The sequence below is a fragment of the Myotis myotis genome, unplaced genomic scaffold, assembly GCF_014108235.1.
Source record: "Myotis myotis isolate mMyoMyo1 unplaced genomic scaffold, mMyoMyo1.p scaffold_m19_p_7, whole genome shotgun sequence".
NCBI classification, from domain to species: Eukaryota; Metazoa; Chordata; class Mammalia; order Chiroptera; family Vespertilionidae; genus Myotis; species Myotis myotis.
In genome coordinates this window covers 54,854,224-54,881,371 of record NW_023416379.1, presented here as the reverse complement: position 1 = coordinate 54,881,371, position 27,148 = coordinate 54,854,224, and the positions used below count along the sequence as shown (strand labels likewise).

The 27,148-nt window shown below is 39.9% G+C and overlaps 1 protein-coding gene across 1 annotated transcript; it reads right to left on the bottom strand.

The window, feature by feature from the left end:
- Window positions 1-22,948: 22,948 nt before the first annotated feature.
- On the bottom strand, window positions 22,949-23,104 carry LOC118659797 (60S ribosomal protein L39-like). Its single transcript, XM_036316216.1, has one exon. It carries the CDS (start codon window positions 23,102-23,104, stop codon window positions 22,949-22,951), a length of 156 nt encoding a protein of 51 aa, XP_036172109.1.
- Between the last annotated feature and the right edge of the window lie 4,044 nt (window positions 23,105-27,148).

Below are 27,148 nucleotides of genomic sequence, written 5' to 3'. Positions count from 1 at the left end.
GACTTCATGGGCTAAGTCATGAAATTCAGGAAGAGTTCAGTAACCAATCCTTAACAAAGGGCCACGGTGAGGCTGAGTCTCAGCACCACTGCGGAAGCTTGAGGGTTTCTTTACCCATTTGCCCCTTGTGCCTCTCTCTGTGCATCTGTTTAATTTTCCTCTCCTGCTTCTGCCTGACTTCCTGTTTTTCTCAGCCCAAATGACAGAGAGCAAGGCTGCCTCCAAATTCACATGTTGCTGTTTGAGCCACTGAAGAGAAACCACCTCTGTCTAGTTTCCCAGGGAAGGATGGAGATGGCTATTGTAAAATGAAGTGTTCATCTCTGGATCAACCCATGTGGCCAGGAGCTGTTGTCTGGGTAAGGCTCAGGTCCCCACCCTTGGCCACAGTGGGAGCAGAGGCAGGTCCATATCTACAAAAGGATTGCTCCCATGGAAAGTATACAAATGTGAAGGGCAGCTCCCAGAAAAGCACGGTAATGGAAAATATAATTATATGCCCAATCCAGCCCCCAACCCCCGAGTATTTACATTTTCTCATTCTTTTGATTAATCCATTTAACAAATGGGATGAAGGGTATAACCCAACTAATAATTCTTGAGATAACCTTCTAGCTTACTTTCCCCAAGATCCCTGAAATCAATCAACCTGCAGTGTTATCTACTTTCAATGTCACACTTCTGCTTCTTCCTGCGGATGTAAAACATGTGGGTGCAGCCAGTGTCCTTGATCTTAGGAAGAGTCATAAGGTCAGAGTTTGGATCAAAATAGAGTTTGCCTGTGGCTATTTGGGGACTTCACAAGGGCTACTAATTCTTCCTTCACTCCCCCGGCTGCCACCTGACCTGCCTTTCTTCTTTTCTGCTGCCACTACCTTGTTTTGCTTTCTGAGCTTCCTTCTCTATTCAGTCTTGCTAAAAAAGCCAACCATTTTTCCTCCTCCTTGCTGTTTTTGAAATGAGCAAAGAAACCCCATTTTAATGATGTGTTCTTACAGCTGGTCACATTAGGGAAGCCAACAGGGTTATCCAAAATGACAAACAGTGGAGAGGGCTTGGAAAAGTTTACAAATTCTGAAATTGTTTCAGGATTCCATTGGAATGTTAAAAGTCCTTAAAAAGAATAGTTTTGTCCTCTTCCCTAGGTCATCTGATTCTCCTAACCACTTCAATGTTTTTAATTATATTTTAAAAGGCATTTACAATTATTCATTGTATTTTGAAGAAACCAAGATGGCGGCATAGGTAAACACTGGAAATTGCTGCCTTGCACAACCACTTCAAAACTACAACTAAAAGACAAAACGGACATCATCTAGAACCACAGGAAGCCTGGCTGAGTGGAAATTCTACAACTAGAAGGAAAGAGAAAAGCACACTGAGACTCAGAGGTGGTGTGGTATGAAAGTAAAGTGCAGAGGTACAGAGGGGCACGCGAAAGGCCTGGCAACTGAGGACATGGCTGTCTTTTTCAATCGGGAGGGAGACACAAGCTCCCAACTGCTCTGAACACCAGTTCTGGGCAAGTCTCTGGGGACCCAGACTCATAAGGGGAGAAATTGGACTGTCTGGCAGCGGACGGAACTTGTGGAGGCTTTCTCTCAGAGGTGCTAGCAGCGACTACCGATTACAGCAGGACACTGACACACAGGGCCTTTTAGAGCAGGGCTGAGGATCAGCCATAGTTGTTTGCTCTGCCCTGTTGATCCCCTGAGACCCTGCCCCACCCAAGCTGTGCACAGAGGCTTTTGCATATGAATGAAATCTAAAATTACCTAACAAACTGCAGCTGGGTCAGAACATCCAAAAGAAGGCCCAAGGCCCCACAGAAGCTTGCATTGCTTCACAGCTGGGCCTCATCTGGGCACCTCCAAATCCCAAACAAAGAAGAGGAAACTGCAGATCTCTCCATAGCTCCTGCTGGGTAGCCTCAGGCAGAGGCTAAATTAGCACCTCCTTAGAGATCCAAGAGCCAGTGTATCCAGTGGTCAGATTGGACCATCCAGATTACAACTCCTCAGATCCATAAGGGAAACACTCAGGGGGCAGACTCAGAGAGCACCAAGGCCCCACTGAAGCAAGTCTTGCCCCATAAGGGTGTCTTCAGCACAGAAGTTCTCACACCATAGACACAGCTGATTTTCATAGCCAACTGGCCTGGAGGTCAACTCCTCCCAGTGATACCAACAACAATCAAGGCTTAACTTAACAAGACTGTGCATACAGCCCACAAAGGGGTGCACCAAGAGTATCCACCTCAGGTAATTGGGGAGGCTGAACCACTGGGCCCTATTGGACACCTAGCACAGAAAGCCACTCTATCAACACAGGGAAGCAGCCAAAATGCAGAGACAAAGAAACAGGTCACAAATGGCAGAAATGGAGGAAAGCAAAACGACTGGATATAGAGTTCAAAACCACGGTTATAAGGTTTTTAGAATTTTTTAGAAACCACCGATAAATTTAGTGAGACCCTGGAGGATATGAAAAAGGACCAACTAAAAATTAAGCATACACTGACTGAAATAAAGAATATTATACAGATTCCCAACAGCAGACCAGAGGATCACAAGAATCAAGTCAAAGATTTGAAATACAAAGAAGCAAAAAACACCCAACAGGAAAAGCAAAATGAAAAAAGAATCCAAAAATACAAAGATAGTGTAAGGAGCCTCTGGGACAGCTTCAAGCGTACCAACATCAGAATTATAGGGGTGCCAGAAGAAGAGAGAGAGCAAGATATTGAAAACCTATGTGAAAAAATAATGACAGAAAACTTCCCCTACCTGGTGAAAGAAATAGACTTACAAGTCCAGGAAGTGCAGAGAACCCCAAACAAAAGGAATCCAAAGAGGACCACACCAAGACAGATCATAATTAAAATGCCAAGAGCAAAAGACAAAGAGAGAATCTTAAAAGCAGCAAGAGAAAAACAGTTAGTTACCTACAAGGGAGTACCCATATGACTGTCAGCTGATTTCTCAACAGAAACTTTGCAGGCCAGAAGGGAGTGGCAAGAAATATTCAAAGTGATGAATGCCAAGAACCTACAACCAAGATTACTTTATCCAGCAAAGCTATCATTCAGAATTGAAGGTCAAATAAAGAGCTTCACAGATAAGAAAAAGCTAAAGGAGTTCATCACCACCAAACCAGGATTATATGAAATGCCGAAAGGTATTCTTTAAGAAGAGGAAGAAGAAGAAAAAGGCAAAGATAAAAATTAGGAACAACAAATACATATCTATCAACAAGTGAATTTAAAAATCAAGTGAATAAAAAACATGATGAACAGAGTAAACTGTTGAATATAATAGAATCAGGGGCATAGAAAGGGAGTGGATTGACAATTCTCAGGGGGAAAGGGGTGTAGGGGTACAGAAGAGACTGGACAAAAATCATACACCTATGGATGAGGACAGTGGGGGGGAGGGTAGGGGCAGAGGGTGGGGTGGGAACTGGGTGGAGGGGAGCTATGGGGGGAAAAAAGAGGAACAAATGTAATAATCTGAACAATAAAGATTTTTTTTTTAAAAAAAAAGAGCGTAAAAATGTCACTGTTAACACCATTCAGTCTTTGCCTTGATGATCAGACCACTTGACTCTGGTTTGTCCTGGTCTAGTGCAGCGGGTCTCAACCTGTGGGTTGCGACCCCTTCGGTGGTCGAACGACCCTTTCACAGGGGTTGCCTAAGACCATCCTGCATATCAGATATTTACATTACGATTCATAACAGTAGCACAATTACAGTTATGAAGTAGCAACGAAAATAATTTTATGGTTGGGTCACAACATGAGGAACTGTGTTTAAAGGGCCAGAAGGTTGAGAACCACTGGTCTAGTGACTCGGACCAAGGTGGATTTGGTGCTGTGACCACTTCCTCTGTGGCGTGGTGTGTGTGTGTGTGTGTGTGCGTTGGGGCCTTTTCAGAATCCATTTCCTGACAGCCTGTAAAGACGCCTTGATTATGAAAGGTTTTTTCTCATTTGACCTCAGAGAGTCCTTTCTGGGCATCAGGCCGTAGTGTCCACCTCACAGTCCTCTGTGTTGCACATCCTGGCTATTTCACTTTGTCCCTTTGTCTTCCTTCTGCCGTTTGTGTTCAGTTAACTTCGTTTACTGTTTCTTCTCCCTTTTTTTCACTCCTATGAGACCTTCAATGTTCTCTCTTAGTCTCATCTCTCAGCCTGCAGAGGACCCAGTGGTGAACTCTGAGGCCCTATAGAATCTCAAAGTCTCAGGATGGAAGGGTTTTGTGTCTCTAGACGACTGCACCTTAACCCCACTGTTCACACACAGTGGGTGTTCCTGTGAGAAATAAACCTTTATTTTATTACCTACTGAATTTTGTTGTTGCTGTTTTAACAGTTGGACTGACTAATACTGCCTGTCATAACTCCAGCCAACTTCCACTTTTTCCTTTGCTTTATGTTAAGTGCCCATTGCTAAGTCGCCAATAAATATCAGTTTCTGCTCTGACTGAGTCCTTCAGCTCTCAGTTCATTCCAGAGTGGAGGTGGTGGCCCACTGACCTCAGTGATACAAACATTTACCAGCTCTACTCATATTACTAGCTGTTTTCTCAGTTATTACCCCAGGCTATCCCTCCCATCCCTGCCTTCCTAGCTCTCCATTTCATTGAAGTTATCCTTCACTAAGCCAAACCGCTTTGATATCGTAAGAAATATTTATGCCATGACTTTTAAATGGAAAGGTAGGCATTGTTTCTTATTCTTTTGTTCATATTTAAGAGATGTTAGTTCTTTCCCAAGTCCTTCACAGTCCATAAAAGCATATTCTTTGTCCTCCTTAACATCATAATGGTACCTTCAGCTTATTAACTTCCATGTGATAGTGTTAGTTTTTTAAAAAATAGGTTTTTAAAACTTATTATTGACAGTATTACAGATGTCCCCATCCCCCCTCTCCTATTTCCCCCTCCACCCATCCCCAACCCTTCCCAGGTGCTGTTCTTGATTACATTATCCCAGCTAGTTCTCCCAACCACCCTGCATTGTCAATATTATTATCTTTATTTTACAAGAGGTTGACTAACTTGCCTAAAGTCACACAACCTACAAGATACAGAACCAACATTACAACTTGGATGGATCCAGGTCTTTCACTCCATTATTCAACACTGTATTACTTATTTTACACTTAATTTTGCAGACATTGGAATCTTTTTATTTGTATAGGCTCCAACAATGGCTAGGAAAAAAAGCCTAACAGAAATGTAAAAAAATTTTTTGCTAGCAGTAACTCTCTAAAGATATTGAAGAGCAATTGTATAAAAAGAAAAAATATTTTACTTATTTATGCCAATCATTTCCAAGATAACAAATAGTGTAGACAATATATGTCTATATAACTTGCTACCTGTTCTTCAATTCTTTCTTATAAAAATAGTTGTACAAGTTGCCTAAATTATCATTTTTTAGAAAAATAATTCCAGATTTATAAACTATTTGGTGGAATTCAGTAGAGTTTAAAATTTAATTGTTTCTGAAACATGAATGACAGCTTTATGGCACAAGTGGGACCACTCACCACCTCAGAGCCCATAGCAGATGTAAATAAATGCTATGGAACCCCTTCCTACCCCCTTCAGCTCTCTCCAAGCAGTCATTTCTACCAATTGATTAGAGTTGGTGTAATAGCTCATTTATCTGACAGATATTTATCAGGCATTTGTTGTGTGTTCAGTAGTGCTCTATGAGAAGAAATCAATTTGGTCTTAGGGCCGTTGTTCAAATTTATTTTGTTGTTGCCAGACACCCTGAATCGTTCCTAGTTGTTAAAGAAAGTCAATGAACCCCATCTCCAGGCTAGAGGGTAAATGACTTCCAAGAGCTTGAACACTTCAACTTTCCATGACCTCCACTACAGTGGAAGAGCCCACCTTGTTCTGGGGCCAAGGTAAGAAGTAAAAATCAAGTGAATAAAGAATAAACAGACTTAGCAGCACCTGAATTTTTTTTTTCTTGACCTATCTTACTTGTATGCCTCCTTGGCTAAGTCTGAACCCAAATGGTTGACATGAATCAAAGACATGAATTTCATGGGTAATTTAGCAGTAATGACTCCTATTCTTGAATATAAGGTGACATGTCTAACCATTAGAAACCTAACAGCACTTGCTTGCCCACTACCTTCAGCCTTCCTCTTTTAGGTATCCTTGTTCTTCAGTCTCATGTCAGGCTGAATATTTGCTTTAGACTTTCTACTGACAGCTTAAATAAAATGTCAATATACACATTTTTAAACAAGCAATTGAAGCAAAGACTGGTCTTTTGTCAGAAGGTGTCAGGCAATCAATCCACATCACTGTGCAAGGCTGCGGTTGTGGCACTGGGTGCTTAATATCTGGCCCAAAGTTCTTCAAGGCGTGATGAGCAGAGTCCTGCAAAACTGGTATGAATTCCTGACTAAACTGTCCCCTCGTTCCTACTTCTAATGAAATGGAAGTGTTGGGGAAGGTTACACAGAGAAACTAAACCATTAAGCATTACTGCTGGCTAGTATTTTTTTTTTTTTTAGGCAGGAGAGTGGGGGAATTCCCAGGTGGGCTTTGTACTAAGATGGTCTCCACAGAAAAGAGCAAATAAGTCAACTTGATGCTTTGTGAAAAGCTAGACTTCTTCCAGTAGTTTGTTTACTGTGTATCTTCTCTGAATCAAGCATAAGCAGACATCAGCCAATATTGAGTCATCTTCATCTATTACATAATTTGATCAGGGTGAAGAAATACAACAGAGAATTCTTTTGAAGTGAAGCTTCCCAATAGAGACAGTTTAAATAAATTTAGATTTCCAGTAAGGAATCGGCTTTGATACAACGGACATCAGCTTAATACTGCACTTCAAAGTTTGAAGGTAAGTATGTAGATGGACAAGGGTGACATTAATGAGGCTGTAAGTTTTCTTTATAAAATGGTCCTCACTTTATAATTAGCTTGGATACTGCCTATTACCTGAAATGAATAAGGCACAAAAATATTATTAATTTTTCTGTCTTTTTGTATCATTCCAGTCAATGTACTAATATAGTAATTTTCCTTGGGGGAGAGAGGGGCAAATTGACATTGCTTTCCTTCACCTCATTGCTGTCAATTTATTTTCCTATTTCTCTGCTCTGTTAATAACAGAACTTCTCTGAGTTGACCATATGCACTACCTCTACATCCCCACCTACAATTTATTTAAATGTTTTATAACTTGAAAAAACTATTTGTGTGCATAATTTCACAATAATTTAGAAAAGAAGGACTTATACCAATAAAGAGGATTCTTATTTTTGTCTTCTCATTCCCCTGCTCCTCCCCACACCTTCTTTTATCTTTTCTACTTAGAAATATTTTGATGCTTATATTTATCTATCTAAATACTGATTTTCTGGAATAATAGTTGATGATTTATCTCATTTATATCACCACCTCTTTCCTTCCCTTCTCTCAATACAGTTGTATTAATACTTTCAGTTACTTTATTACTTAATTTTATAACTTTATATAATAAATGTATGCAGCATAAGGAATATAGTCAATAATATTGTAATAACTATGTATGGTGCCAAGTGGGTACTAGACTTATTGGGTAAATCATGTCATGAGATATATAAATGTCTAACTACTATGCTACACCTGAAACTAATATAATATTGAATTTCAACTGTAATTAAAAAATAAAAAAGAAAACCTTATATACCAGTTTCATGTATTTAACACTTTTCCTATGTTTAGAGATCATATTACTAGAAACTCTTTTCATATAGCATGAGTTTAGTTGTGAAACCTACTAAAATCTAAAATTAAATTCTGCTATTTAACTCTCATGAGCAATAAGAAACTATACTTTTTCTTCTTTTTGGCTTGCTTTTATTATTATTACTATTATTTTAATCCTCACCTGAGGAGTGAGGATATTTTTTCCATTAATTTTTTATAGAGAGTGGAAGGAAGAGGGAAGGGAGACAGAAGGGGGGGGGGGGAGAGAGAGAGAGGGAGAGAGAGAGAGAGAGAGAAAAGGAGAGAGAGAAACATCAATGTGAGAGAGACACATCAATTGGTTGCCTCTCATGCATGCCAACCATGGGTGGGGATTGGACCTGCAACCCAGGTACATGCCCTTGACCGGAATTGAATGTGACCTTCTGGTGCACATGCTGAATCAAACCCTCATCCCTCTGGTGTGCAGATCGATGCTATAACCACAGAGCAACGCCAGCCAGGGCTTGCTTTTAAAAATAATAAATTGTTTAAGAAATGAAAAAAGTACATGTACATATATTTTCTTGTTCCATCAATTATAAATATAGACTGTCTTTTGACTTAACTTCCTAAGAAAGGGTGTGTGGGCATTAACTTTCTGTTCTTTTCATGTCTGGATATATCTTTATTCTGTCTTCATATTTGATTTATGTCTTTATTTTATTCCCACATTTGGTTGATTTATAGTTCTGTTGGAAATTGACTTTCAGGTTGCAAATCTGTTCTTTCAAAACTCTGAAGACATTGGTATGTTGTCTTCTAGCATTAACAGTTTTGAATGAGAGATGCCATTTTCTTTTTTTTTTTTCTTAACTGGCAAGAGCATATAAAGAAACTTTAATATAACATTGTGTACTATAATTGTTTAGATTTTGATGTAAATGACACTGGTTTTCCATTTTAGTAATGATATAAGGCATCTTTTAAAATACAATCATACCTCATTTTAGTGTGCTTTCGTTTTTGCACTTCCCAGATATTGCATTTTTTGCAAATTGAAGATTTGTGGCAACGCTGCATTGAGGAAGTCTATCAGTGCTATTTTCCCTACAGACTCAGGTGACGGTTAGCATTTTTTAGCAATAAAGTATATTTAATTAAGGTATGTGCATTGCCTTTTTAAAAATATAGTGTTATTGTACACTTAATAGACTACAGTATAGTGTACCCATTTTCATTTCCTAGGTGGTTTTCATTTATTTTGCTGTCTCCACAGGGAGGCAGCAGTTTGCTTGTTAATTAGTATTTATGCTGGATCCACAAATACTATCACGTGGGAGATTTTCCCAGTGTTGCTGACACTCACAAAAGTTTTCCTAAATTTCCTTTAAAACTGTTTTGTTTGTTTTATTTTTATTTTTTAAACAGATTGTCCCCATATTTTGTCTCTGGATGGGGTATAAATACTTGCTTTTGGGTGATAGGTGGAAAATGACATTGGGTGGGTTCATGGCTTTATATATTGACTTCTAATTAATAATTTATTTTCAATCTACATCTTTTACTCTTCATTATATTTATTTTTTCAAGTTCAAGGGCTCCTTTCTTTCTTTCTTTTTTTCTTCAGAGTCATCCCTTCTCCATGCTACCATACAGATATTTTTCCCTTAAAATTTTTCATGTGTTTAAAATTAAAATATAGTATATGTACATTATTCTATTTCCCAAAAATTTGCTGAAACCTCTTGCTTCCTGAGGAACCCTCTACTGTTCTTTTCATTCCCCAGAATCATTCATTATGCTCTTGAGAGTTAACATGAATCCCCAAAGAGGGTCAGTTACTGCCTGGAAAGAAGAATCACCAGAACTTGGTGGGAACGGAGAAATATTGATTACAAGGAATTCTAGGGATTTTTTCCCCCAAATAGCCCAAACTGACAATCAAAAAGAGGGCAAAAAAATAAACGTTTGAAGAAAAAAATGTCCTAAATTACTGCCAGTAATTTCTGTGCTAATGAGTAACCTCATTTAATTTCTTTTTCCTGTTCGTTTTCCAAATGTGTGTCTTGTCATTCAGCTGCTTATCAACCAACTAAAACAAAACTCTGATTCAAACAATGTATGGACTTTGTAGAGCATTTGAAAATGCAGAATAGTACCAAGAAAGCATAAAAATTGAGCAGGCATGATTCCTCTTACCAATTTGGCAAATTTCCTTAAATTCAAGTATATCCATAATGCCTTTTTCTTTAAAATAAAATCATATTATAACTCTGACCTCTACTTTTAATTAGAATGATATGTTTAGCAATTCTACATTATTAAGTAATTTTACAAATCATATTTTTTTTCATAATTTTAACAGTTGCATAATATTCCAGTATATGGATATCTGATAATGATTTGGCTCATCTATTATTGGATATCAGGAAATATGTAGTTTTTACTAACAAAATAGTGTTGCAACAAAACTCATTATGTATTGCTATTTGTCTACATCCTGATAATATTTTTTAGGACAATTTTTAAGAATTTAATTCAGTTGGTCTTAGGCTATGAACCTATATCAGGCCCCTTATGTTTCTTTTTCCAGAAACATTTCACAAATGAATGAGTTTCTGACTCATCACACCCTGCTCAACTCTAATATTAATTTTTAAAACATTAATCAATTTTTAAGTGCAAACTAGTGTTAGGCTTATAAATATATTTAATATTATAATGGCTCATAAATAATTTAGAGTTAGATGTTACATTTTTATTCTTTTATTATTGGAGTTAAGTCTATTTTTTAAATTGTAATGCATTTAGTATTTTCTCATTGTTTTCTTTTTTGAGTGTGTTTTTATTAATTCTTACTTCAGTTTTCTTTCTTGGAGATTTGAAAGTTTTTTTAATCTATTTTTAATTCTACCTCTGATTACCCTGAAAGTGTTTAAAAATATATTTATCCACATGTTTAGCATTGAAAAAATAAAGAATAAATATTTGAATTCCTTTTTTTCATCCTTTTCAGATGAAGAATTTAGTGTGTGTTTTTTGTTTGTTTTTCCTTCCAGCTTCTCCTTAGCCTCATCATTCCAGCTTCTGTTAATGTCCTGCAGATTTTTTTTTCCCTTCTTTTTAGAATGATAACTTAAAAACTACTGTTTTTCTATTACCTACCTTCTCTTTCAGAAATTATTTTAACATTTGGTTTTACTTTTTGTTACCATTGTTACATCGACCTCTTTAATTTTATGGTTTGATTTTATGGTCTTAGTGTTCATTGAAAAGCTTATTAAAAGCATAATTTCTATATTGGATTTTTAATATGTATTTATTTATATCTTAGTAGGCTGGACAATAACTTCAAGTAATTTTTTAAAAAGGAGGGACCTGTGAATGGTTTATAACTGTGACTATGCACATAAGAGAACAACATTTTTATTTCTTTATACATACCAATAATAAATTAGTTTGGACTCAGCTTCTTTAGTTAAAACATTTTTTTCTCCTAAAAACTCTGTTGATGTTGTTTTACTATTTCTTGACATTAGCAATAGAGAGAACACTTTGATGATTTTTTGTACATAATTTTTTTTCCTATACCCTTATAATTCAACAGTATTATAGGAGATATCATGGTATGAGTATCTTCATTATTTTCCTGGCACTTTAAGTAAAAATTTTTGCAAATTGCTTTGTTTCCAGTGGTAGTGATTTTTTCCTTGTAACTATACCTAAAATTCTCTTTTCTTTCTTTCTTCTCTGATCATTTAAATACCTTTGTTCTTTTTCTCTACACTCTTGAAAAGCTGCTCAGGTTTGTCCTTCATAAGCAAAGATTTTGTTTTTATCCACAAAGCTAAACTTCTCTTTTTACTTTCAATGCAAATTTTAATAATGCTATTGCCATTTTGGCTTCCTTGCAGGCTTTATCTCTTGCACCCAATTTTCATATCATGACATTTAAAAATCTCATTATTTCAATTTTCTTTCTTTTTAGAGGTATGTCTGCTTATTCCTAGTTTCTGAGTTCTGATGGATACAGAGGGAGCTCTTGCACCATGTAGTTTCCAAGGACACCTTTTCCCTAGTGGACCAGCAGGAGCTGTTGCAGGTGAGTCTTGGTTGTATGCTGCAAATGCCAATGGCTTGAGTCTTATTTTGATCAAGACTTTGAGAACGACTATTATCACCTTTCCCCCCATGTTTTAGAACAGGGCCTCTCAACCTTGGCTCTATGGACATTTGGGTGGGATAATTCTTTGCTGTAGTCATGTCTTATGCCTTGTAGGATGTTCAGCAGTACCCCTGGGCCCTACCGATCAAAGGCCATATGTCTCCTGCTGTCTCCCCCCGCCCCCATTTCTCCAGACACTGCTACATGTCCCTAGGAGCAAAATTTTACCTCATTGAGAACCACTGTCCTAAAGGAACTTTGCAAGTTCAACTCAAGTGAAGAAAGATAAAACAAGATTGCTAAATAATTAAATAAGATGGAGATAAAAATAAGTCAAGAATTATGAAAGGACATATTTTAAAATATTTTTTATTTATTTATTTATTTATTTATTTTGGTTTTTTTATTTTTAAAATTTTTTAAATATATTTTTTATTGATTAAGATATTACATATGTGTCCTTGTCCCCACGTTACCCTCTACCCCCCCCCCTCATGCCCTCACCCCCCCGTTGTCCGTGTCCATTGGTTAGGCCTATATGCTTGCATATAAGTCTTTTGGTTGATCTTTCCCCCTTACCCCTACCCTTCCCTACCTTCCCTCCAAGGCCCGACAGTCCAATCAATGCCTCTCCGTCTCTGGATCAGTCCTTGTTCATCAGTTTATGTTGTTCATTATATTCCACAAATGAGTGAGATCCTGTGGTATTTATCCGCTCTCCAGTTCCATCCATGCTGTGGCAAATGGTAAGAGTTCCTTTTTCTTCTTCCTCTTCTTAAAGAATACCTTTCAGCATTTCATATAATGCTGGTTTGGTGGTGATGAACTCCTTTAGCTTTTTCTTATCTGTGAAGCTCTTTATCTGACCTTCTATTCTGAATGATAGCTTTGCTGGATAAAGTAATCTTGGTTGCAGGTTCTTGCTATTCATCACTTTGAATATTTCTTGCCACTCTCTTCTGGCCTGCATAGTTTCTGTTGAGAAATCAGCTGACAGTCGTATGGGTACTCCCTTGTAGGTAACTGACTGTCTTTCTCTTGCTGCTTTTAAGATTCTCTCTTTATCTTTTGCTCTTGGCATTTTAATTATGATGTGTCTTGGTATGGTCCTCTTTGGATTCCTTTTGTTTGGGGTTCTCTGCGCTTCCTGGACTTGTAAGTCCATTTCTTTCACCAGGTAGGGGAAGTTTTCTGTCATTATTTCTTCAAAAAGGTTTTCAATATCTTGCCCTCTCTCTCCTTCTGGTACCCCTATAATTCTGATGTTGGTACACTTGAAGTTGTCCCAGAGGTTCCTTACACTATCTTCATATTTTTGGAATCTCTTTTCTTTTTTCTTTTTTGGTTGGGTATTTTTTGTTTCTTTGTATTTCAAATCTTTGACTTGATCCTTGGGATCCTCTTGTCTGCTGTTGGATCTCTGTAAATTATTCTTTATTTCAGTCAGTGTATGCTTAATTTCCAGTTGGTCCTTTTTCATGTCCTCCATGGTCTCATTATACTTATTGAGGGATTCATTAAATTTATCGGCAGTTTCCATAAAATTCTTGAAAAACCTTATAAACGTGGCCTTGAACTCTATATCCAGTCATTTGCTTTCCTCCATTTCTGCCATTTGTGACCTGTTTCTTTGTCTCCGCATTTTGGCTGCTTCCCTGTGTTGATAGAGTGGCCCTGCGCTCCAGGTGTCCTGTAGGGCCCAGTGGCTCAGCCTCCCCAGTTACCTGAGGTGGACACTCTTGGTGCACTCTTGGTGCCTTGGTTGTTGTAGGATAACTGGGAGGAATTGATCTCCAGGCCAATTGGCTGTGAGAATCAGCTGTGTCTGAAGTGGGAGAACTTCTGTGCTGAAGACACCCTTTTGGGGCAAGACTTGCTTCAGTGGGGCTTTGGTGCTCACTGAATCTGCTCCCTGAGTGTGTCCCTTATGGATCTGAGGAGTTGCAGTCTGGATGGTCCCCCTCTGACCACTGGGTACAATGGCTCCTGGATCTAAGGAGGTGCTAATTCAGCCTCTGCCTGAGGCCACACAGCAGGAGCCACGAAGAGGCTCAGCTGTGAAGCAATGCAAGCCGCTGTGGGGCCTTGGGCCTTCTCTTGGAAGTTCCGGGTCTGCCTGGCTCGGCTGCAGTTAGGTACATTCACATGCAAAAGCCTCTACCGCAGCCTGGGTGGGGCGGGGTCTCAGGGAGTCAAAGGGCGGAGAAAGCAGCTATGGCTGATTCTCCTAAGGAGTCGCGCGTCTCAGTGACCCGATAATTGCTGCAAGCACCTCTGAGGGAAAGCCGCACTCAAATTCGCCCGCTGCCCGACAGTCCAGCTTCTCCGTATGAGTCCTGGGTCCCCAGAGACTTCCCGGAACCGGAGTTCAGAGCAGTCAGGAGCTTGTGATTCAAAAAAAACAGCTGCGTCCTCAGGTGCCACCCCCTTTCCGCGTGCGCACGAGCCGCCGTACCTCTGCACTTCACCTCTGCAGCTCCTCTGGCTCTCAGTGTGCTTTTCTTTCCTTCTAGTTGTAGAATTTACACTCAGCCAGGCTTCCTGTTGTTCTGGGTGATGTCCGCTCTGTCCTTTGCGGTATTTTTCTATTGTTGTGGGAGGCGGCAATTTCCCAGTGTTTATCTATGCCGCCATCTTAGTTTCTCCATTTTAAAATATTTTAAAGCAACATGTACATTCACAGAAACAGTTTGGTATTTCGAAGAATGGCCAAAGGTCATAAATGCTCAAAGTGGTGGATAGTTTTATGATGCCATTAGTCTGATAATTACACAACAGGAAAGACAGCAAGAGCTGAGATGTGACAGCCAAGCCACCGTTCCAATCTTCAGTGTGGGACTGACATGGAGCTAAAAACCAAAAGGTCAACAGATGCATAGATAAATCAATATTTTGTTTCAGAACATCAGTTTCAAGAGCAAGATAGTACATTTCAGTGTCTCCAGATACTCTGAAAATTGGGGACTGAAGGAAAGAGGTGTGTGAATGTGATTTTTAATGTGCCATGTAGCATGATACAAGTCATTTATATCATTTGATATAGTTGGCGTTTTTCAAGGCAAAAGTTTTATGTCCGCATAGCAGCATAATCTGAAGCTTACCCTATTTGAGATAGTTTTTAGTGTTTGAATAAAAGTTCATTGTCTTAATTCAACCAGCCATACTATATGGCACAACTAATATGATTACATAATTTTTGGCAAGTATTTTATATTTTCTCCTTTAAAATTTAAAGGCAGTAATATGCATGGACTTAATTACACTGTCATCTAAATAAATTTATATTTTGAAATGGGGACAATGTATGATTATGAAATGCATTTTGCCATTGTTTTCTTTACTATCCTTGTTCAGAAAGAAAATGACTAATGTCTTCTAGTAATAGCCCTTATAGGAAAGATGGTTCATGTAGCATCAGAATCCTTCATGAATAACAGTTAACTGCTCCTGGTAGTCATTTTTCCTTTCACTGTCTAACTTGCTTGAATAGTCTAATTGTGTGTAAAATGTCCAAATTTTAGATTTTGGACAAAATAATCAAAACACTGCACACTGGTTCCAATAATAAAAGTGCCTACATATTTGTCATCGGTTGACATGTGTTTGGGAATGTAAAGAAACCATAAAGCTTAAAAGGCTAAAGGGAAATCAAAGAAAACTTTTCCCCCATTTGAAACTATATTTTGAAAAAAATGTAAATTGTCAATATTGTTATCACAAACAAAAGCCTTAGCATTTTGGGCAGGCTGTAAGAGTACAAGACAACGAGAAAGAATTCTTTGGCCTCCCACTTCTCTCTCTCAGTTGTTGCAGGAGTCTGAGGTATCTCTACATATAAAAGCCTAATATGCTAATTATCCTTCTGTTTGACCAGTCGCTATGACACGCACTGACCACCAGGGGGTAGACACTCTGACTGGTAGATTAGCTTCCTGCTGGGGTCCAGCCAATTGGGACTAGGGGAGACAGGCCAGAGATGCCCTGGAGCCCTCCCGCAGTCCCTCCCTGGCCCCAGTATGCACCGGTGTGGTCACTCAGCCTGGCCTGCACTCTCTAGCAATCCGGGACCCCTTGGGGGATGTTGGAGAGCCAGTTTTGGCCCGATCCCCGCAGGTCAGGCTGAGGGACCCCACCGGTGCACAAATCCGTACACTGGGCCTCTAGTCAACTACAAAGGTTCTATTGGCTTCTGCTTGTCTGCAAAGTATTCTGGTGCATTAAGTAGGCCTGTTCTGCCTCTACCCCCTACTGCATGCAGCATAGTTTGTCTCAAAGCACCCCCCTCTCCATTCCTCTGAGGAGGAGTTGGCCAGGAGAAATTAAACTCCATTTTGCAATTTCTAGCCAAGTCTGGATGAAGAGCCACGCAGTCCTCTGAGCACCTGGGGCACCTGGGGAGAGTTAGGGTTTGTGATTAGATATCTGCTGACATTTCAAATTCTTGCCCTCTCCATAAGAACCTTCACCAGGGCTTTCTATGCTCTCAGAGTAATATCCATCAGAGTAATAAGCATCATGGGCCAGGCCTCACTGGCTTCAACAAGAGGCCTTCAGGAATCCAGACCCCAAAGGAAGAAAATAGGAACCATCACATGGAGTTTCAAAGGACTGGTTCACATAGCCAGGGACTCCTAGAGGAATTTGAGAGGGCTGGAGTCACAGAAATGCTGTTTGGTTATATTCAACACAACCAGACTTTTACCCTAAGCTGCTGTGGTTATATAAGAAAAGAGCAGGTAACTCTCATGAAAGTTTATGAATTGCTTCCTCTGTGATATTATAATCCGGTTGTTTTTTTCCAGTAGGACAATAAAACAGTTTTAATAAAAATCATCCCACCTGCAAAAAGCTGGTAAGCCTCAGCTTGCAATCTAAGGCCCTGCAGTTCTGGGTTAGTGAGTAAGGGAATTAATTGGTGTTATGCTAGATGCAAAGGGATTCCCCAGTGCTCTGTGATGGCGACAGAAACATTATTAAAAACCACAAGTAAAAAACAGCAGCACAATTAAAATGTAAAGTAAAAGCCAAGAGTTTAAAACTCAGCCTGATTCACTGTTTGTCTTGAGGCCTTCTGACAAGAGCAGTGTCAAAAATTTTGCTTTTTGAAGAAATCTCATTTTAATATTTTAAATTAAATGTAGACCATTATGGAACCAGTATAACTCTGAAGTAATAAAAACTATTCTACTTTGATTTGCTTCTTTCCTGAAAATTCTAAAATAACCCTGGCAGATCTACATATGTTACTGGCACCAGGTCATTCACCTATGTCTAGTGGCTTGTAGAGATGCTGGTGGAATTAAAAGGGACACAGACCTAAATAGACACCTTTCAAAAGAGGACATTCAGAAAGCCAAGAGACATATGAAAACATGCTCAAAGTCACTAATCATCCGAGAGATGCAAATCAAAACAACAATGAGGTACCATCTCACACCTGTCAGACTGGCTATCATCAACAAATCAACAAACGACAAGTGCTGGAGAGGATGTGGAGAAAAAGGAACACTCGTACACTGCTGGTGGGAATGCAGACTGGTGCAGCCACTATGGAAGACAGTATGGAGTTTCCTTAAAAAACTAAACATGGGACTCCCATTTGACCCTGTGATCCCACTTCTAGGAATATATCCCAAGAAACCAGAAACACCAATCAAAAAGGATATATGCACCCATATGTTCATAGCAGCACAATTCACCATAGCTAAGATCTGGAAACAGCCTAAGTGCCCATCAGTAGATGAATGGATTAGAAAACAGTGGTACATCTATATGATAGAATACTATGCTGCTGTAAAAAAGAAGGAACACTTACCATTTGCAACAGCATGGATGGAACTGGAGAGCATTATGCTAAGTGAAATAAGCCAGTCAATGAAGGAAAAATACCACATGATCTCACTCATTCATGGATAATAGAGACCATTATAAACTTTTGAACAATAATAGATACAGAGGCAGAGCTGCCTCAAACAGATTGTCAAACTGCAGCGGGAAGGCCAGGGAGGGTTGGGGGACAGGAGGTAGGGGGGTAAGAGATCAACCAAAGGACTTGTATGCATGCATATAAGCATAACCAATGGACATAAGACACTGGGGGGTAGGGGAGGCCAGGGGATTGTCCAGGGCGGGGGAAAAAAAAGGACACATATGTAATACCCTTTGTAATACTTTAAGCAATAAAGAAAAAAATAAAAAAATAAAATAAAAGGGACACAGAGACCTCCATGTGTATATCATGTTAGGTGCTTTGTGAACGACATAGTATCTACTGTCCTGTGGAATCTAGTCAGGACCCTGGTTCAAGTTTGACTTGCAAATTTCACATATTTTTATTAGTCCTAATATTGAATATCTTCTTTTATTGCTTCTCAGTTTTATCTACTTCCGGTCATCAGTGTCACACACGTAACAGGGCAAGGGCAGGAGATCTTGATGCTTACCTGGTTTAGAAGTCTTATCTTGCTTGATATATTATGATTTACAGCACTACCAATAAGTTCAGCATTCTGCATTTCCCCTCTATTTTTTAACTGAGGCATAAAATGCATAAATGAGGAAAATGATAATGATGATTACCATCGAAATATGCTCACTTGATGAGAAATATGAAACAAACTTCCACAAGTTGTTGCCAATATTCTCAATTAGAAACAGGAATAGGTCTAATTGTCATTCAAGTTTCTTTAAACAATTTTTTGACATTTCCTTGACATAAAGCTAAAGAATGAGGAGTGGAGAGAGATTTCCAAGTGAGATATCATGTGTGAGGTTGCTCCTTAGCTTATAATAGATTGTTGGCAAGGTTTATTAAGTAAAAAAAAATGTGGAAATACCAAATTTATTTATCAGTTTGATGAAAACTCCTGTTACATAGATGCTTTCAATCTTTTATTTCCTTTTCATCAACAATAAAGCAATAAGGAATTATTATTGCTGCAGTTTAAAAATGAGGAAAGTTGAAACACAGAGGATTAAATAATTGGCTTAGAAACATAGCTAGTAAGTAGTAGAGTTTGGTTATTCTCTAAGTGATGTCTGCTGGGGCTGCAGTCATCTGGGGACTGTGAGACTGGAACATCCAAGAGGACTCACTCACAGAACGACAAGTTTGTGCTGCTTTTGACTAGGAGCTCAGCTGGGACTGTCAACCCAAATATCTCTATTTTCATTTACATGACAGCTTCATGGGGCTTGGGACAAAGGAAATGTTTCAAGCATTAAGGCAGAAGCTGCAGGTTTTTAAGACTTCATCTCTGAAACTATACAGTATTATTTCTGCTGCATTCTGTTGGTTAAAACTGTCACAGGGCCAGCTGAGATTTGAACGGAGGGGATATCAGAGGGAGGGGCAAAAATTTGTGGCTCCTTTTAATCCATCTTAAGTATTGACTAATTCAAACAAGAAGAATGATCTAGGACAACTGTTATTTTAATTGTTCAGAATGGTTTTGGGTCTTTGCATATGATCTGATATTTGGTATCACTTCATTTTGTTATATCTGACAAAGCCTGATGTTTAGAGATGGAGATTCAATTAACCAAAATTTCATGAATAGAAAATTTCAAAATGTATTATTTCTAAGGTGAATTTTGGAAAACTCACAATTTCACATTTATCAGCTAAAATGGCATCAGGTATAGACTTCCCCATCAGTCAATCCTCTCTTCCCTTTATGGGAACTAGAGGCCATGAAGGGCCTTGTGATGTTTTAAGCAGAACTATGAAGTATTGAAACTGATTTTCAAAAACATAGTCATGCAACTAGTGCTGCCCTATCTAAATAATTATCTTGGAAGCTATATCATTATTCCAATGACAGTTTTATTTTAAAGGTTCTGGAAATATTGGAATTGCTTTCAGAGTCTATAACATTCACTTTGGGAAAATCCTGGCCAGTTATCTTTTTGCGGGTGACTAATTTTTTAAGTGCTGTAGGCCAAACAGACCTAAGTCTGATGAATATGTTGGGTGGTCAAAGTCGGAGTCCTGGTTTGGTGTTAAACAATATTTAATGATAAACGAATTAGGATTTATTTACTTTTTGCTCAAAAATTGGTTTCTGATAGTAAGACCAAAAAAAAAATTCAAACATGTTTTGGGCAGTAGCATCCTATTAAATAAACTGCTTTTCAAGGTATCTATTGTGGGGGGAAAAACACATTTGGATGTGTAAGTTCTGGTATATTTATTTAAAAAAGATTTTGTCATTATCTTTTATCACTTATAGTCTGACCATGTTTTTTTTCTCATGTTTAATGTTAATATACTCTGTATATGATATTAACTATATGTATGTCATGCTTTTAAAAGCATTTTACTCTTATTAATGTTTAAATCTTCATAATAATGTCATGTACATATTATTTAATAGATATTCAGTTTAGAAATAAGGAAATCTAATTACAGAGCATTAGAGTCCTTTTTAATGGCACTTTAGGTGTAAGTGCTAGAATAGCAATAAAATCAGTGTTTTCATTTCCTGCCTCTCATATTGCAGCAATAGTTCTTACCATGAAATGGTATTAGAAATAGTAGAAGAAGGCAGCTATTTTATAAAGATGTAAAGATATTTGGATCTAAAAGAATTAAAATAATATTCTATGGAAGAGTATTTTTTTTAAAAGAAGTATTTGTAAGACTGACCTAAACCACTAATTTTTCTCATAGTAATCTCAATTGATTCAGGTCATAATTCGTTTCATCACCTTTAAGTGGATTTTTCTCTTGTTTCTAACTGCATATTCTAAGCAGGACACTTTTGTAGCGCTTTAAACCAGGCCATTTGATTTTTCTAAGAACTAGTCACAAGATCAATAGTGCCTGCACCCTATGCCAGTCTGGGAACACAGTTGTTGTTCAATAAATGCCTATGGAAAAAGAGATCCATACATTGGGAGAGTCACCGGAACAATACATCCTTCCCCAGGAGGAGAAACTGCCTTTCACCACAAATGGCTGTGCCACTGTTTTACAATCCCTGAGCCTGTCCTAAGTATTTCAGCAACTCCCTGCAAACACTTCTCTACAGGTTTCTCAGCAGAGTGAAGAACACAGCTCATTGCAATTAAGCCCTACTTCTGAAGTTGTCCCTGTAATCATGCACATAGCTATCCTTGCACTGTCTGCAATTTTTTTTTTTTTGCTTTAATTAAAGGATGAGAGTTTCCTAATAACATTAGCCTAGAACTGCAACCAGAGAACTCTATTTCTCTCTCAACTCACGTTCAGCTGTGTATCAATCTTACAGGTAACACAAGACTGATTTGTTAGAATTCTGCAGGGCCTTGCTTTTCCTTTTGGCATGAATTAAAAATTTTTGTCTTCAATCCTATCCTTACTGATACTGTCTTCCTGTTCAGTCCAGCAAGGCTGGGGTGTTAGGTGTAGTAAATGGGAATGAGTAGGAGTAGGTAGTCTTTCCCCATGAAAATGTTCCAAAGGTAAGAAACTTCTACAGAACTACTGGTTTTTATTTTTTACGTTTAAACAAGGAACAAAATTCTTGTGATAAATTGTAGTTGCTAGATTGTAAATAGTAAGGGAAAATTTCTCAGATAGCTTGACAGCATAAACATACCCAGGCCTCTTCTGTATGAAGAAAAGCATAGACAGGTTCCAAAATGGGAAAAATAGCTGTAGTGTGTGCCAAACAGGGTAGCAGATTTGTCAAGTCTCGGCTCCTAAATTTGTCGAAAGGCCAATACTCTAAAACTTCCTCGAGGTAAACCTTTCATCACTTGAACCAAGACTCAGAGAAGCCACGATTCCTAAAACGGGGTGGGCGACATCTTTTTGTGCAGTTTAGGTAGTCCCTGCTCTCCAAACGTGGCAACACGTATTTATGTGTGTCTACATGGGGCATACAGACAAGGGTTCAGGGAGGAAGACTGTTAAAATTCAACAATTTCTTCTGAGGCTTCAGTTGATTATGTAAAGACTAGAGGCCTGGTGCATGAAAATCATGCACTCGGGGGAGGGCGAGTCCCTCAGCCCGGCCTGCGCCCTCTCACAGTCTGGGAGCCCTCGGAGGATGTCCGCCTGACGGTGGGGAAGCGGGCCTCGGCTGGCAGTGGGACATCTTCAGCCCGCTGCCCGGTGCTCACCAGCCCAGCTCAGGGCTTCTGGCCGGGCGGTGCTCCCCCTGTGGGAGCGCACTCACCACCAGGGGGCAGCTCCTGCCTTCAGCTCTGACCCTGGTGGTCAGCGCGAGTCATAGCTAGGGTTGCTCCGCCATCTGTTCCATTTGCTCATTAGCCTTTTATTATACAGGATTAAGTTAGTGAGGGACTTGAGCTATTGTTAGCAGAGGCACAAAGATCATAATGAAGATCATAATCTTCAGATCCAAGCTAATAAGGACTTTTCCACATGCATCCTCGGTCCTTATCAAAATGAAATGCTTTCAAGGGAAACCTTTTTGTCTTTTGAAAAGTATAATGAGACACAAGTGGAAGAAATAGAAGCGTGATGACCCAAGGCTCTCTGGCTGTAAGAAGCTTATTTTCCAAAAAACAAAAAGGGGGGGGGGGGAAGGAGATCACACGAGTGGGGACTGGAGCAAACGGGCGCTGCTCCCGTCTCACCCGGAGCGTAGCCATGGCGCTGGGGAAGATGGCGGTCCGCCCCAAGCGCGAATCCAGGGCCCGTTTCCAAAGCGCGCCGCCCCCCCCCCCCCCCCCCCCCCCCCCCCCCCGCCCCACGCCGGCTGATAGTTGTGTTCCGAGATTAAGAACGCCCCCCCCCCTTTAAAAACAAAACAAAAAAAAACAGCAGGTAACCAGTTCGGTGAGGCTAAGTTTTAAAAAACTTAGTTCTACCCCATTTTGCCTAAAGAGAGAAAAAAAGATGGCCGGGACCACGGCATTTGTCCTTAAAGACTCCTATGACACCACACTTTTTTTTGAGGTCTCACATATTTATTACCGAACCGACCTCTGAGTGCAGGAAAATATTCACCGAGAGAAAAGTCTCATTCTTCCAACAATTCCCCCCCACACGTCCAACTGTCCGGATGGTAGCGACCTTTTCGGGAACGTGTGGACGCGGGGCGCTTGCGGCGCGGCGCTTCCTCACAGGCCCAGCTTGGTCCGTCTCCAGTGCCTCCGCTTGGCGTTGTACCGGATTCGGTTCCCCGTTTTCATCCAGATCCACTGGGGAATGGGCCGGTTCTGCTTCTGTTTCTTGGCCAGGAACCTCTTGATCCTGAAGGTCTTGTGAGAAGACATAGCGAAGGAAGGTCAACCGCACGCACCAGCCGGCCGCTCGCAGGGGTCCACCGTCAGCGCCAGTCAACCGTCAACCGTCGGCACCACCTCAGCAATGGCGAAGAGAGGAGGACGTGGGCGGAAGTACGTGCTTAGCGGAGCTTCCGGGGCGGGGCCTGGAGGCTGACGTCAGCGCTCTCCCCTCACGCACAGGCCCTCTGGGAGCTGCGGGAACAGCGCTTGCTCGGCCTGGGGGGGTGTTCCTGTGAGTGGTCACTGCCAGCGGCACCTGCTTCGTGGGTGAGGCCGACAGCCATTAGAAATACCAAGGCAAATGGGGAGCGCTCCTTCTTTCTATTTGTAAACTCTTACCATTTGCAACAGCGTGGAGAGTATTGTGCTGAGCGCAATAAGCCAGTCAGCGAAGACAAGTATCACAGGATCTGACTCACGCGTGGAAGCTAATGGACAAGGTAAACCGATGAACAAAATAGATCTAGAGACATAGAAGCATGGAACAGACTGTCCCAACCGCAGAGGGAAGGCTGGGGGTGGGTGGCTGGGTGGGGAGAGATTAACCTGGGAACTTACATGCATCTCTTCGTAGTCCCTGGACACAGACAATAGAGTGGTAAAGGCCTGGGAGCAGGAGGTGCAGCGTAGAGGGGGGGGGTCTATGGAGAAAAAAAATAAAAGGGACATCTGTAATACTTTCAACAGTAAAGGTTAAAAAAAATACTCAAGCAGAAGCCCCTCCAAAAGGAAGCAGAGTGGTGGCACAGCACTTTAATTTTTTTAAAATTAGTTTTAATATTTAGCGTTCATATATGTGTCAAAAATTACCAAAACTGATAGGAAAATTTTATGAAATGCCTTCTCAACAGCGGCGAGTATTCATTCTTCCCTGTTCTCATCCTTATGGGGATGGGTGCTGGTGGGGAGATATTTTTAACATAACAACACATTGCCAGATTTTCCTGGTAGCACATCAAATGACTGTGACCGAGGCATCTGCAGGCATTGGGCAACAGCCCTTATTCTAGGTCTGTGGCTCTAACTTCAGGGAAGTATGTGAATCGCGATGCCTCAGCCTGGAGAGGCGCGGGGGGGGGGGGGGGGTGGGGGCGGGGGGGGGGCGGGCGGTCAGCAGGACTCGTGCACATGCCTGCAACTCTGTGGTCACGTGGCTTATTGTACCCGTGACTGATAGTGTACCTGGTTCAGACCGGTGGTCTTTCGCACGTATCCAGACTAGACTACATGCAGAACTGTCCCAGCCGTATGAGCACATACATTTGCCGTACGTAACTTTGGCCTTAAAGGGGGCCAGCTGAGCTTCCACAAGCTCTGATGTGGTGTTCACTCACTTAGATATTAGCTACCAGAAATGTGCACTGACTTTCATCTTTGTCCTTTTTTAAAAAAATATTTTTATTGATTTCAGAGAGGAAGGGAGAGAGAGACAGAAACATCAATGATGAGAGAGAATCATTGATTGGCGGCCTCCAACAAATCTCACAATGGGGATCGAGCCTGAAACCCGGGCGTGTGCCCTAATCTGGAATCAAACCATGACTTCCTAGTTCATAGGTCCAGGCTCAACCACTGAGCCATGCTGGCCGGGCTTCTCGGTCCTTCTGATAAGTGAACCTTGTTTGATTTACCCAAAGCTGTATGTCTCCTCCTTCCATCAATCCAGTCCTACTCCTGAGCTAATATTAATATTAATATATGAGCTAATAATAATATTAATATAAAGTTCTCCTGATCTAATATTATATATTAATATATTCTTTTTTTTCTTTGTCACCTTTATTTTATTTTTTTAAATTTATTGCTTAAAGTATTACAAAGGGTATTACATATGTGTCCATTTTATCCCCCTGCCCTAGACAGTCCCCTAGCCTCCCCTATCCCCCAGTGTCTTATGTCCATTGGTTATGCTTATATGCATGCATACAAGTCCTTTAGTTGATCTCTTACCCCCCTCCCTCCTGCCCCCCAACCCTCCCCGGCCTTCCCGCTGCAGTTTGACAATCTGTTTGAGGCAGCTCTGCCTCTGTATCTATTATTGTTCAAAAGTTTATAATGGTCTCTATTATCCATGAATGAGTGAGATCATGTGGTATTTTTCCTTCACTGACTGGCTTATTTCACTTAGCATAATGCTCTCCAGTTCCATCCATGCTGTTGCAAATGGTAAGAGTTCCTTCCTTTTTAGAGCAGCATAGTATTCCATCGTGTAGATGTACCACTGTTTTCTAATCCATTCATCTACTGATGGGCACTTAGGCTGTTTCCAGATCTTAGCTATGGTGAATTGTGCTGCTATGAACATATGGGTGCATATATCCTTTCTGATTGGTGTTTCTGGTTTCTTGGGATATATTCCTAGAAGTGGGATCACAGGGTCAAATGGGAGTTCCATTTTCAGTTTTTTAAGGAAACTTCATACTGTCTTCCATAGTGGCTGCACCAGTCTGCATTCCCACCAGCAGTGCACAAGTGTTCCTTTTTCTCCACATCCTCTCCAGCACTTGTCGTTTGTTGATTTGTTGATGATAGCCAGTCTGACAGGTGTGAGATGGTACCTCATTGTTGTTTTGATTTGCATCTCTCAGATGATTAGTGACTTTGAGCATGTTTTCATATGTCTCTTGGCTTTCTGAATGTCCTCTTTTGAAAGGTGTCTATTTAGGTCCTTTGCCCATTTTTTGATTGGATTGTTTATCTTCCTTTTGTTAAGTTGTATGAGTTCCCTATAAATTTTGGAGAGTAGGCCCTTATCAGATATGACATTGGCAAATATGTTTTCCCACACAGTGGGTTTTCTCGTTGTTTTGTTGATGGTTTCTTTTGCTGTGCAGAAGCTTTTTATTTTGATGTAGTCCCATTTGTTCATTTTCTCTTTAGTTTCAAGTGCCCTAGGAGCTGTATCAGTGAAGAAATTGCTTCGGCATATGTCTGAGATTTTGTTGCCTTTGGATTCTTCTAGAATTTTTATGGTTTCCTGTCGTACATTTAAGTCCTTTATCCATTTTGAGTTTATTTTTGTGTATGGTGTAAGTTGGTGGTCTAGTTTCATTTTCTTGCATATATCTGTCCAATTTTCCCAACACCATTTATTGAAGAGACTATCTTGGCTCCATTGTATGTTCTTGCCTCCTTTGTCAAATATTAATTGAGCATATTGGTTCGGGCCGATTTCTGGGCTCTCTATTCTATTCCATTGATCTATATGCCTATTCTTGTGCCAGTACCAGGCAGTTTTGAGAACAGTGGCTTTGTAATATTATATATTAATATATTCTACTAGGTTAACTTTTTTTTTTTTTTTTGCCAAAATAACTTCACGGTGTGTATATTTTTAAATATATTGAATGGCCATCCATAGAGTTCATAATTTAGATAATCATACAAATATGGACCTTAGCTTTTACCCTATAAGTAAGTAAATGACACTTATAAAAGCATTATCTACACTCAGTGTGACAGGCTCAGCAGCATTTATCCTTATTCTTTACATACATGCTCTCTGTTGGTTGTTTCCTTTTTCATAGTGACTTGTCCAGATCACCAGGGCTTATCCAGTCTTTTGATGCAATGCAATACCCAGCTCTAATTTGATCCTCAATATGTTAAGGTGCCCAGACTTTTTGCAGACACATATTGTTACTATTTGGAATTATTCTCAATTAGCAGATCCCACAAGGCCAGAGGTAAGCTTTTGCTGAGAAAACAGTATTGCTTAAAATATAATTTTTTGATAGTGCCCCAAAAGTGAAGCCCAAAGACTATTCTCCTATGTATCTCATAATAATTGCTTTACCACAAAGGCTATTGGGCAGACTTTTGAAGTGTTGATGCCTCTGGCAAGTTTGGAGGATCCCCCCAGAGGAGGCAGGAAGCGTTTTTTTTCTGAGGCCAGTCTTTGAGGTAGTTCCTGGGGTAGCTGTCCTGCTGCTTCCTCTCTCATATATTTATGTCAAAATTGCCTCAACAAAGTGATGAAAAAAATCTTGTTATCCCCAATTTTCTAATTGCCCTTGAGAATGACTACTTTAT

Bases quoted from the DNA above. Each gene is read 5' to 3' on its own strand.
- LOC118659797 (XM_036316216.1), bottom strand. From the start codon at position 23,104: ATGTCTTCTCACAAGACCTTCAGGATCAAGAGGTTCCTGGCCAAGAAA.